At 35.5% G+C, this 14,044-nt stretch overlaps 1 protein-coding gene across 6 annotated transcripts in view; it reads left to right on the top strand.

Moving 5' to 3' along the window:
* Rbp6 (RNA-binding protein 6) overlaps positions 1–14,044 on the top strand; it is a 471,739-nt gene that overhangs the window by 198,294 nt on the left and 259,401 nt on the right. For 5 of the 6 annotated variants that reach the window (XM_076113243.1, XM_076113245.1, XM_076113242.1 and 2 more), the window contains exon 4: positions 13,635–13,719. In XM_076113243.1, the coding sequence (XP_075969358.1) occupies positions 13,635–13,719 (85 nt within the window). The remainder of the gene's footprint in view (positions 1–13,634; positions 13,720–14,044) is intronic. The other variant, XM_076113249.1, reaches the window with a different exon arrangement.

Here is a 14,044-nt window from a genome sequence, read left to right as displayed (position 1 = left end):
AGCACATTTGGCTAATAGATTAGTGTGATTAAGTAACATTGATTAAAAGGGAGCTTAGCCTGAATACCGTCGTATTTACAAAATCTAATTATATCTGAAAACTTTACGATTAAGAATTATTTATATCAGAGTATGTGTAAAATATTTACAAAGTAATGTGAAAAGTTACGATACAGCCGTACAAATATGTTATATTAAAAATCGGTTCTGAAATGCGCTGCAGCCTTCAATTTCGACATCCAATACAATCCACCCCAGAGCTTCCGCAAAGATGGAAAATCTCTCAAAGAATAGCGTTTAGCACGAGACAAAGACCGATTTAGATCTCCTCTGGCGAAGCCTTCTACCGGGCCACTATTTACTTTTCTCAAGGGACCGCGCACTTCGTCAGCCAGTGGCGTCCGAACCCAATTTTACAAAGCGAAAAACTAGCATTTTACAGCGACGCCACGCCCCCCAAATCGAATGCGATGAACATTCCAGGTACGTATATATTAACTTTGAAGCCGTATAATGTGAACGGCGCGCGACAATGAGCGGGGCAGGCGACGTGTCCTACGAGTGCCTTAGGCCATAATCCCGAAGTGTTAGCGTACGTGCCACCGCCGCCATTCGAAGATAATTCCTCCTTATAATTTCCCATGCTTAACTCGGCGTAATGAAGTTTATTCGTCGCTACTTCATTGTGAGTCGTTTGCAGCGGAGGCGGCGAGGAATGTAATCAGTTGCGAACTAATACCGTGTCGTTCGCAAAGCCCCCCTCGCGTATGGAAATGCCTCGTTGGAGCCGCCGTTAGTTCTTTTGATTGCTAGCTTCTCCTTGTCGAATTAAAACCGAGATCGAGCTCGGGTGATTTCGAGAAAATTAAAGGAGCGTTTCATTTTCAGCGATGGCTCTTTACGGTTAATATTAGTATGATTGTGGGTGCTCCTCTTGCTGTGAACTTAAGTACCCACTTATTTTGTCTTCAACGTTTATTTTAATTAAGTGAATTTCTTATCAAGGTGAGACCGTGAATGTACGTTTAAGCTCTATTATACATGAGCCCTTTTTTGAAGTGAAACCCTTTCAGACGTACACTGACTCGAACCCTCAAAGAAAATGCAAAACATGCGGTAGGACCGAAAGCGAAGTAAGATATCGCATGCGATACGCCCAAGTTCACGCAAGATTGAGTGCACGCCATTATAAACTTTAAATTACAGGGATAGGATCGAAACTTTCATATCAAAGCGACTCGGAATACTATGATTAATGCATTTTAAGAAACGTTTTAGTTGCAACAGAAAACTTTGACTCGCCGAGCGTGACGGAGCAGTGCGATGCTGCGAGGATTATGTCATAAACTAACAATAACATACGTAAAATCAACTCTATTTCAAACTTTAAAGGAGCATGTTTAACCTGAGTAAGCAGGAATGACTTAGTTAATCATGTTACCAAACGAGACAATATGTTAGTGTGACAAATATAGAGAAGCTTCCTTTTGAAGTTGAATGCCGCTATTAATTACTTAATACGTAACACGCAGCTCGCAGATAATGTCGGCGGAATATTTCACAATGACAATAATTCATTAGCAGATTCAGACGGTAGCTACTCTGAGCCCTACACTGATTTATGCAAGCCGCCCGCGTCATTATACTTGCACCCGCCCCGTTGTCGCTGACGCCTTTATTTTGGCCTCGATGCAAATTAAATTACACTCAAGTTTCGCTGACTTCGCCATACTGCTGGAAGGATAACTCGTTTCTTGTCGTTCACTAAAGACTATACATCGCATACCTAATCTTTAATGAACCATCTAGTACTTAGGAACAGTTCCACTAGCTACGCAGTCAAACTTTACTAATATAACTACACAAACATTCCCGCAAAAGACACCGAAGGGGTGGCGCATACAAAACACAACAATAAAGTTTTGCCGGATCTGCTGACCATTGCAAAAAGCGCATCGTTCGCGGCGTCCTGAGCACAATACCAACTTAAATTGTTCGTGAAAACGTTATGCACTCGACGGTTTCAATTTCCTCGCGAACTAGCCATTGCAGATGTTCGGACGACACTCATAAATATGATTTGAAAATCGTTTTATGTATAACTCATAAACTTTTATCTTCAGCGCGGGTGAGGCTCTTGGTCTAAACGGTTCCAGTTAGTTTCCTGCACAAAAGCTGCAGACGTTTTAATATCGGACCGTCTGCTAGCATGGTACGTATCTGCCAGTGTAAATTTCGCAGAAGCAAAACGACCCGCCAGCACGCCACCTCTGCCTGGTCAAATAATACCGTCCTAATGGCTAACTATTGCCTAATGTATTTTGGCGAAATGGAAATAATGTTGGAGGAGCTTCGCCCGTCCTTACCGGAGGTTGCGATTTAGATAGTGCTTAGTGCAGTCGAGACCGCCGGAACTACTGCGCTGGCTATTCAATTTCAGTTTATTAAAATACGTTATTATGGTGTTATGAATAAGACTGTGGACCCAACGGCGGTGACTACACAACTTCGATGAATACAGGCAGTGCACATTCAATATTAACTTTGTGTTTATACGGTAGATATTATTGTCAAAACTATTTGAAACTTTAACTACCAAGTATATTGTTTAGGTGGGTCAAGGAACAATCAAACATTTGTTTTATTTTAACTGTGGCTCTCTTAATACACATACTATTGTTGCTGTTGGTTTTCGAGAAATAAATAAATAGGATAGACAACATTTCTCTTATTGATGACATGCGAGTCAGTCAGTGAAACTACATAAAAATTCCAAGAGAAAAAGGCCAATAGGTACTAAATGCTAGCAAATGAGCGTTAAGGTATCCTTAGAGTGTTCTGAGCAGTCACATATTAAAAATAACTAAACACCTGACAATAACCCAAAAATTTAATAGTAATATAGAATATACAAAAAATCCTTTCCATACTTAAAACAATGAACAATGATACAAAACATTAGGTGTGAGTAAAACAATAATTTAGCGCTAAAATGTGGTCAGTGAAATGTAATTAATTACAATAACTAAACACGCAAGTACTTAGCAATGACTTTTAATTGCTCGTTCAAATAATTATAGTGAAAAGATATAATGACTGTGTTCTGTTTATGTATCGGGATTGTGTGTACTGATTTATATATCCATTAATTGCATGTGAATGTTTTATTTTATTGATAGTATTTTGTTTATAGTATTAATTGTGTTCAACGATAGATGTGAGGCTGGAGGTTTTTCAACTTTAGAAAGTATTAGGATTCATAACAGTAACTCTATTTTAGAAATATCATACTTCACTTATCGTATTTGTATACTTATCGTCAATCAATAAATATTACTCGATAATATTTTTTATCAAGTCCTATACTCGATAAAAATATTTCTATTTAGAATGGACAAAATATTGTTATCAAATGTTGCCATGGTCATTTTCCGGATTTATCACATTTGAGGTTGAACAATGTATAGAAGCTAAACCAATTCCAGTTAAACGATACAATTCGATAGAACTTGAAAATAAATTTATTTTTAAATTTAATTGTTACTGGCTGTAAAACTATTGAAAAACACAGTCACCGCCAGTAAAAGCTAGCTATCACAATAAAGTGCAATAATCACAATCCATTAATCCACAACAGGAGAGCTTTCCGTTACAGGCCACAAATTAATTACATAACACTACATAGATTACGAGCGTCTGAATAATTATTACGAATGCATTATTTTGTTGTGACGGATCGTTTCCTGGTTAATTGCGACAATTCGTGTGACCAGTAATGTTGCCAGTCATATATCATGGCCACCTGGACAGTTATAAACATGCCTCGTGACAGATAGCGAAATGGTGAATGTTTTTTTTTGCTGTAATAATTTAGGTTGTTTTTGCGTTTCGTTTATAGACTGTTGTCGTGAATTTGCACGTTCTAGTGGAAATTTTATTTATTTATTTTTTAAGAAAGACCGAGATATTATACTTACGGTTACGGAATTAGTGGCGGAAAGAAAAACAAAGAAAATACAATAAAAGAAAAAAAAATCCGTTAAATCAAAAACTTTTAACTCAAAAACGACGTGTAAGCTCTGATTAGTACTACAGTCTTTTTCAATCATACATTGTTCATGTATGATGTTACAAAATTGATTGAAAGTGACAAAACAATGTTTAACTAATCAGAGCTAGCCAGTAAAAACACGATACTGTCTACATTTATGTGTAACGTCACTTTAAAAAGAGTCTCATCAAAAATCATGCAGTAGTTTTTACTAAATGATTTATTTAACACACAGACAGACATTAATGAGTTCATTGTATAGGGAATCAGTACGTAATTTTCGAAAACTGTTTGTCACAATGTACGTTAAATAATTGAGTTCTGTATCATAAAATATTAAAGTGATTCAGTGTAGCAATTTCATTTAATTTGAATTTTCTGTGCAAATGTATTTGTTTTGGATTTGTTTATGATATTTGTAATAATATATAAATGAATTATTTAAAAGTAAAAACTTATTTATTTTACTTTATGCATCAATATTATACACTGCATTGAACATTTTGAGAAATACCTTCTCATAAATCTTTATTTATTAAAAAATATCGTTGTTTATGTAACTACACATTGTCTGTAACAATTTTTATATTTAAATATGGGACTACAACAGTAATTACAACAATCATTCAATTATTCACCCACAACCCATTCAACTATAACAGCACATCATCCGGAAATATCGCAAACATCTTAAACCATTACATATTTATAGAACATCCAATTATAATTATTTAGCCAACATTACGGCGCTGGCAATGTGTTGGCAAATACTAGACACATAATCAATAACCTGGGATATGGCCGTAGCTTATGTAATTATTAACTAAGTACACAGCGGCCTCTATCGCGGTATCCTTGTACTCATTCGACAAACAATGTCCAATGCATATTGTAAACAAATAATATGCGATGAATTATTGCTCTTGTGACATTGGCTATCGTTATATAATTATGTATTATGATTTAGATAAAATGTTTAAGATTATTGAGTTTATTACGTTTTTATTCCTAACTAATTTGCTAAAACTATTTGCAATACTTTCTGCGTCGAGTCGTTTTGGCATGAAAGAGTAACCTTCTTATATCGGTACGAATTACTGAAAGAATTATTACGTTAATGATTTCACAGAAAAGTTTCAAGAACGCGACGCGACGTCTCGGATATTTTTTAAATCTTAGCAGTAATCATGACTGTCTTGTGACAAAAAAAAAGATTTTTATGAAAACCCAGATTTCGTTTATCTGCTACAGAACATTGTTCAAAATGCATTATTTTTATTCAAAAAAGTATACACGATGCGACAGTTTGTGAAAACAGAATTTCAAAAAATGTGTTATAACGACAGGAGTTTGACAGGATTTCCTTGTAGTCTTGTATTCTGTTACACAGAACAGGAATTCACATGCCTACGTTAGATTCCATCTAATAGGCAACTGGCCTATTGGTCGAACATCGATGGGTTCTCAGAATTTAGAGACAGATAGCCAATAATAATTTGAGTGACCTGTGAATGTGTAAGCTGGTATTCAGTCAGTGGTTACTTGATATGAGAACGATTTCTCGGGATACGTGTAGCAGGACATATTGAACTATAGTTATATAAACTATAATAACTTAGCAGAGATCTTTGCATGCAAGTTTCGCTGCCGAATGATGTTATTTAAAAAATGTAGAATTTCAAACATCAGTGACTCACAGACTTATACAGCTGACGGTGACCTGTTTGATATATCTACTTTCATCACGACTATACGTACTAACTCAGTTAAAGTTAAACAAATGAAATTTTAACTAATGACTTGAAATAACGTTTTTAATTGATTGGCCGATACATACGCTCACAAAAAGAAAAAAATGCCATGTACCGAGATATATTTAACAATGAACAGTTACAAGTAAATTATGATTGGAAAATGTAGTTATTTACTAAAAAAAACACCATATGAACACTTTAATATAAGGCGAACATTGTATTTTCTTGGCTTATGTTACAAAGCTTATAATTATATTGCTTTAACGACATTTGCATACATAACGCGATTGTTCAGGATGATTGAATATTGCACTGAATTTAATTACAAGATCCTCATACCCTGCTACTTGGAGACAAGAAAAATCTACGAAACGTAGCTGTAATGTTTGGGAATTTAAAACTATAATTTATGTTTCATGGCGTGTTATGAATGTGAGTGAACGTCACACTGCTGTTTTTTTTGACATTAAATATAATATTCTCTTAGCAATTGAATTAACAAAGAATTTACAATTGATTTTAACCAATTAATGTCCCAATGCTGGGCAAGGGCCTCCTCCCGTAATAAAGGAGGCTGTTGTTCGGCTCGAGTCCACCGTACCGGCCAAGTGCGGGTTAGGGACTGTGCCTACCTTCAAGAACTGGTCCAAAGAAGTTTCCGATATGCATCTCGATGTTTTCCTTCACCGTTGGAACAAGTGATAATAAAAAAATTAGCTGTCTAATTTGCAGCTGAATTTTTATTTATACTTTCTTTAAAAACGTTGTCTTTCTTCTAAATCTAATTCATCCTTACACAACACTATTTGTCTAGTTTAAGATTGACTTGGCAACAACACTTGTACACAAGTACTTGCACTGATAAGACTAACATATGCACTGTGAATGCATTTTCGTTGAAAACGGCACAGTTTAGAACTTAGGAGTACACACATTAGGATTAGGGAGCTTTGATAACGTATAATTTAGCTTCGGATTATCAAAGATGCTACAACATTTTCTTGAAATAAAAAAGGCTGTTTAAGCCAAGCAAATAAATTATTATAAAATGAGAAAAAGGACTGAATGTCGGAACAGATGAGTGATTCCCTACTACTATCAAATATCAGAAACCGCTAGAGGCGCCAATCCAATATTTTTAAAAAACAATTGGTTCAACGCCTCTAATGGGCACCGTAAGATTTATTTTTACAGTATGTTTTAAATATCAATCTTCCGATTCTCGATGTTAATGACTGCAAAAAAATATAGAAAATTTTGTACAAGGATTCACATCTATTTCATGCTGACTACATAACATATTTAATGAAATTTTATTCAAAATGAGGAGCAGCTATTTAAAAACAAAAATTTAATTCAAAATCTAATAAATTCTAGGTTTGTGCATAACACGGTTGCATCAGATCATAATAATACTGAAAACAATAATTTTCATCGAGTTTAATTCGATTTGAGCAAACAGACGGTGAACAAAGGCGACTGGATCCGTACATTGTCAACTAACATGACTGTTTGAATCGTTCTAATCGCATTCCGGTGTACTATTAAATACCCATATGATAAGTACGTATCAATCCCTATGACATGACAATGCGATATTAGCGAGATTTGTTTCACAATCTACTGTGATTCAAGTTTATTCTAATATAACGACGTTAGTAGTTTTTGGCGATTTGGGAATATATTTGTTGGACCTCAGCGAATTGCTATAGCGACTTTATTCAGTATTTACTTCTATTGGTTTATTTACTTTACTACTTGGTTTCTAAAATTCAAAAATAGCAACCAAAAATTTACTACGAATACATTTTTCCATAAATAAACTTTATTTTCACAAGCTAAAATTCTTCTATTAACTCGCGAAACCAATGGATCGTCAAAACAATTTACAATTCACACAACAATAATGCGAAAGCAATAGCACCAAAACTACTAACTATGGAACACTCCACATCGGCATATCACAGCCAAACTTGTAACAGTCGCGAAACCTCTACAAGTCTACTAGGCTAGTAGGTTGGTAATAAATAAACAGGGTGTGTGTTCAGACCGATAAGGCTGAGTCGCACCGACGTACACCAACGAGCTGCGACACTCCCCCTCCCCGCACACTCAGAGCCTCGATAGACACCTCCACGTCATTATACATTAAACCACTGTACTGTTTTATTTGTACCAGGTCGCAAAATGCACTGAACCGGTGCCGCGATGAGATTAGGCCGTCTAAATTCGGGCTTAAATTTTAATCGCCGATTAAAGCTCACCCGTACCGACTTTCTCCCCTGTATATTGAAAATTCCAGCGTCATTTTCTTAAATGTATGCTCCTTAATCAGACTCGGATAATTATTTGAGACGGCGGGCTGACGGCGTTGTAATGCGGAATTTTAATTTAATAAAAGTGAAAGAATCAACGCGGTCAGGATAAAAACAGAAGAGTTAATACAAAAGAAATTATTCATCTAAGTGGTTTGTACAGTAATCGTGACCAGCTAGACGCGTTATTTTTCGCTCGGCTTTATTTTTACGCGGAGCTACATCGACGGCCGGTATCGAACGGGATTCTAATCAATTTAATTTATCAGGGATCCCCCCGGAGGCGGCCATTCACTTCATTTAATGCGCGTATTTTGCGGCAGAGCTGATTGTTTTGAACCATTCGGCTGTACGGTCCATTTAGATTAATTATTGGATTACTTAATTTCGCTGCGGTATATTTTATACCTTACTCGTTGTATAGAGAATATTTAGGCAAACGAACTGTTTTGTTTTTGATGCTAATTAGGTATATTGTGAATGTGAAATATTTTATTTGTATAATTGAAATAAAAGTATTTAGTTAGACCTTTAAGAACTTTATCTACGAGAATGTGTTTTGTAGGTATAACATTTAGGTTTAGTAGTAGGCTAGTAACTACGTATACATTACGGTGTTAATATTGATAGACGTCAGATAATTAGTTTTGGTTGTGAGCCACTTTCATTAATTCATTCGAATTTTACACCGCGAAAATGATTTTGACCAGAATAATTAAAGCTTAATATGTAAATAACAATGTGATCATGTTCGTAAAACTGCATTATCCTAAATTATCATAATTGATCTAACGAAACACGAGAATGAATGTTATTAAATTCAGATACATAATTACATAAACACATAATGATTTATGTATTGTAATAGAGAAGCCAAATTCGATATTGTTTACCTTACAAATTGCATCATTGATTATATTCATGCTGACCAAATTCCGTCCGGCAGTAAATCAACTTAATTTATCTACATCGTGTTCACAACACGGCTATAGAAGGCGAGTACTGACCACGTCAACGGCAGAGCCTTGCCGTAAGGAGCATTAATTATCGTCAAGATTAAATAAGAAAGGCGCCAATCGAAGAGTGGAATAAGGGCGGAATTACGACAGAGGCAGCATTTGTCCCGGCAACTAATAAAGGAGACAGTATTGCACTCGATACGTATAAATGTGCGAGCAACATTTGGGGCGTGATATTAATTTCGCCAGTAATTGCTATCGGTTTCCACCCGAGGCTGCAGCCATGAACCATGAATACGGGAGTTACCGCTATTTGTTCCTGACGTTGCGGTTTAGGGTTTTACCTCGACCCCGCTCTCTCCTATATTTATTTTCTTCGAGTTTTGTCCAAACACAATAGCCGAGTGGATTATCGGGCCCGTTTCGATAGTTCGGGACTAACGCCGCGGAAAACAATGGGCTTATTTCAAATAACACTATTGTGCGTTAAGCATACGATTAACATCCAAAAAACAAATATTTAGAGAACAATGTTTGTGCATTTTGTTATCAAACAACAATATTATTTTTAAACTGGATACAGTAATGATAATAATATATGATTACAAAAATATAACAACCGTAGTGTAAGGGTGTATACGGTTTAAGTTGGATCAATAATGTCTTTGATAAATTATCTCTAATATAATCACATATAACCTCATTGCTTTTTAAAGACAAATAGCAGTAAATCTTCACGTAGACAAGTACACTAAGACCACAATGCAAATATAATATTACGTCTGCAATCCCCTGAAGGGCTTAGACAGACGTGTATAACATCCACAATTCACTAATTATGTTAGCTCCCGTGTTATAAGGGGCGCGCAAACCATCTACCGGGTACAGTTTTAAACTCCGCACTGCTAATGAAAATGTAATAATAACACACTCCATTCTCTGTTATTCTTTAAAGTTTAAAAAATAAATTCAAGAAGCTATATCACCTCAAAACCCTCAATAAATAGTTTTATTCGACTACCGTTGGTCAGCAGTGGCTGACAAGCGATTCGTTTAAGTTGTAACCGGATAACCGTTACGGTAACAGTATCAAAATCTCTTCATACATAAATTAAAGGAACGCGGTTACGCCTGCTACCGGCTGAGCCGTTTAAGCTCCATTGTGCATAACCGAAGAGGGACAGGAAACAACAGCTCTACCTCTACCGGGAAGGTAAAATAAAAAAGCATATGCTTTAAATTTTTAAATATGTTCATGTTTTGTTTGGACTAGAGTTAAAAAGTGTTTTTGGTCTACCTCTCTTTGTAAAGCTTCTGAATTCTTTATCGTCATTTGTTACATACATTTTTACATTTACTTTATACCTTTATTCATAGTAGGCAGGTAGAAAATATGAAACGCCGGGTATTAAATTGTAATACTCCTAAAGGATTACAGAGAAGTTATATGTATTCCTTCTAGAGCACGATTTTATATCTTCGGTAAAATGTTCCTTGGTAGAGCTATTCTAAAACGATTCATGAAATTACGCCAGATTAATAGCAATATCTCAATCGTTCATCACATCAAGATAAATGGCGTAATGGAATACAATAATTATTTATTTCTGTTTATCTTTATGGCAGATCTTCTTTAAGGATACGAATTACTTATTTCAATAGAGATGTGCGTCGAGAAAATCGATAAACATATTTTTGTAGCGTCTATAAAATGTTTTTACACCGATTGGAATAACAAAAACCATTCATAAGCTTATTACCATCGTTTTGTAGGAGAGAATTGAGTTGTTCCTCTTTTGCAAGTGGAAGAAAATAAGGCACGTCCCCTTAAAGATAAGTACGACGTAACTCCATTCGGTAAAGGGCCTCTCCACTCGTAGCTCGCGTAGTGGCTCCAAGCTTAGAAGAGCCCCCACGTCTCCTGTATCGGAGTGAAGATCGGGCGAGATACGGGTTATTGGAAGGTGTACTGGAGGTCAATTAGAAGTGGTCGGGTTGCACATAGTCGGCTTGATGCGCGGTGTGAACGGAGGCCCTCGTTATTTTCAATTTCCATACACGAACGCCCTTCCCTCTATACGTTTTCGTACACGAGTATGAGATGCGAGTGTATTAAGCCATGAATCTTATAAAGACCTGAGCTGATTTAATACGTTCCCGAGGATGGGGTACGATTGTTTTCCGATGTATGAAATACTAATAAAAAGGGGATTATTGATGATTCGTTGCTGTGTACGAATATATCCGTGGAAACTTAGTGCTATGTAAGCTGCCTTAAATCATTTTTTGTATCTATACAATAAACACATATTTCATTTAGTATTTGAGTGGTACTTTTATGACAATCCAACAAAAGTATATCACAACAAATTACCTAAACAAAACCAATTAAAAGTTGTGATAAGAAAACTCTGTCGAAACGGTGGCAAAATTCAAATTAATTTAAGACATTCCACATTATCATAAGCTTTAAAAAAGGTTTTTTCCGGCATACAGTATCACAGGAAAACTCCATTATGAAACCGCTTACGTGAATTTTTAGCGAAATGAAATGAGCGTTTGTGTATAACTGCACGATATAATAAAAAAAGATTGGTACTTAAGCATTAGTTAATATGTAGGGAGTTGATTAAATTTAACATTTCTGGGATTTGAAATGAGACGCGCAATTATGTCGGGGTTTTCTTGAAAAGAGGTGTGTGGTTAATATTTATAAAAACGAGTATGTCGGGTCGAGTTGACTTTCTATTAGCGCCGTCTACGGCTCACGCCACTGAATAAAAGTGAAGAATAACAAGTTTTAGAAGGCCGAGTAGGCGTTCATAATAAACTTTTTTTATTATAAACGTTCTCTCGTTCCAGTCATGAACTTAATTGCAAAAATCATTTAGACGCCTACGAAGCCTTTAGTATAAGAATGATTAAATAAATCACCCACGCATTTTTCATTTTTAATCATACTTAATAGAATTTTAAATCATAGTCACGTTCCAAATTACTTCCCGACGTAAAAATACTAAAGCTTTGTCCCAAGAATATTATATTCTGTTGGATACAAAAAGACAAATCCAAAAAACCTTTATAAAAAAGGTTTTTCCCAACATTTTAGTTATATCTAAGTACGAAGACTCGTCTCAGCCGAAGTCGGTCGAGAGCAATCGAAGAATTATGGAACACCTCACAAAGAAACTGAGTACCCCGTACTTGACAGTTTTTTTCCCGCGAAAAGACCCACTCAAAAATATTAAGGAAGCGTTGTTATTATAACACATTCGTGGCAACACCTGTAGGTAGCGGGGCCGTCCGCGTACAACGAGAAAATTGTATTTCCATTTTTACAATTTCAATTTAGTATTAATTCGAGTCCCGAGAACGGTCGGGCGCGCCGCCACATGTAAAATATGGATCGGCTAAGTGAAATTAAAATGCTCTATAAATTGTGATTTTTGCAAGTCCTAAAGTGGAGAAGGCTTTTTATTATTTATCGCCTCCCGGCCGTGGCCAGCGCCCCGCTTACTGAAAATCGCTGTGTTATTATTCAATTTACTTGTTTGAAATATTAACTTCAATGAGAATAATCTTTGTATAATCATGTCTTGTGAATTAGATTTTTGTTTCTTTTACTTCGCACTTTTAGGTGGCCGTAATAATTTAGTATCTTGGCCAAAGGTATTATTTAAGGAAAATTGCGAGAATTTCCCACTTCAAATACTATTTTTCTATTTTAGAAGAATTTATTTGAGACTGTGTAGGACATTGAGTACCTCGTTAGTTTAGTGGTCTTGTTCCAAAGCTGTTTTATTGTTCTTACGATTTTTAGTTCTTCAAACGAGTTTATAGCAGTAGTTTGATCAAAGATTAGTCAACATTAAATGTCGCTGGAAGCGAGATCTTCGCAAAATGAAAAAGAGGCGATATTAAATTAATTCTCACTACATAATTCGAGAAACTTAAAAATACCTAACAACTTAAACTAAAAATAAAATCAGGATAAAGATTTCCAAGGACGTATTTTACTTTTAAAAAGTTCCTGAACAAACTTGAAGGTTGTGCAAAACAAATATAAGCGTCATTAGAGTGGGCCAGGCAGGTCCGTCGCGCAATCAGTGAGACAGTTCGTATCGAGTAGTGCGACGTCCTTGCCTCTGTATTCTGCGCTACTCTGTACGCTCCTCGGTGCTAATGTTTCACTTAGACTTGGAAAATGGAGGGACTTTAGGAAAGGAGTACTGGTATAGATGTATTTCTCTGTTGCAATCTGCGGGAGTCTGCCATTGTTCTATTTTTCGCTCTCTGAATAGTGATTTTTGAAGACGAAACGCTGCAGGTTTAGGATTAGTTTGAAGTGAACGTAAAGATTCGTGACTTTAGTCATCTTAGGATAATGAAAAAAAATGTTAAGTAAACAGTCGTTTTTCATATGTTTTTTCGGAAAATTAAATTGAAAATCTATTGGTATTATTATTAAAGCAAATTTTTAATTTATAAAAACTTGTGTACCTATGTTTGTAATAATTGTAATTGTATATTTACAGTGTATTTTTTCTTGTTACAGGGGCTTTGGTTTCATCACATTCGGCGACCCAGCTAGTGTAGACAAAGTTTTAGCTCAAGCAACACACGAATTAGATGGAAAAAAGGTAAGACCTCCTAATATTTAAGACATAACTACTAAAATTTTAACTATTTTGGAGATAAAACTAAGAAATAAAACTAAATGCGAACTGATTTTGAATATTTCTAACTAGAAAACAAATACTCATTAGAAGAAATCTCATAAAATAAGAATAGATGAATAGAAAACAAAGCGATACTTAAGTAACGATTGAGTGTTGTTTGATTTCGAAAGAGAGTTTCTTAGTTAGGATTAGATTGGACACTTAAATCAATAGAAGTGAACAATTCTAATCTCGTCTGTACATTGTATTGCTTTACCATACACACTTCTAATTGTATTTTTGTTTT

The sequence above is a fragment of the Anticarsia gemmatalis genome, chromosome 4 (genome assembly GCF_050436995.1).
Source record: "Anticarsia gemmatalis isolate Benzon Research Colony breed Stoneville strain chromosome 4, ilAntGemm2 primary, whole genome shotgun sequence".
Classification (NCBI taxonomy): Eukaryota; Metazoa; Arthropoda; class Insecta; order Lepidoptera; family Erebidae; genus Anticarsia; species Anticarsia gemmatalis.
The sequence above is the reverse complement of the archived record's forward strand: the minus strand, read 5'-3'. Positions and strand labels throughout refer to the sequence as shown.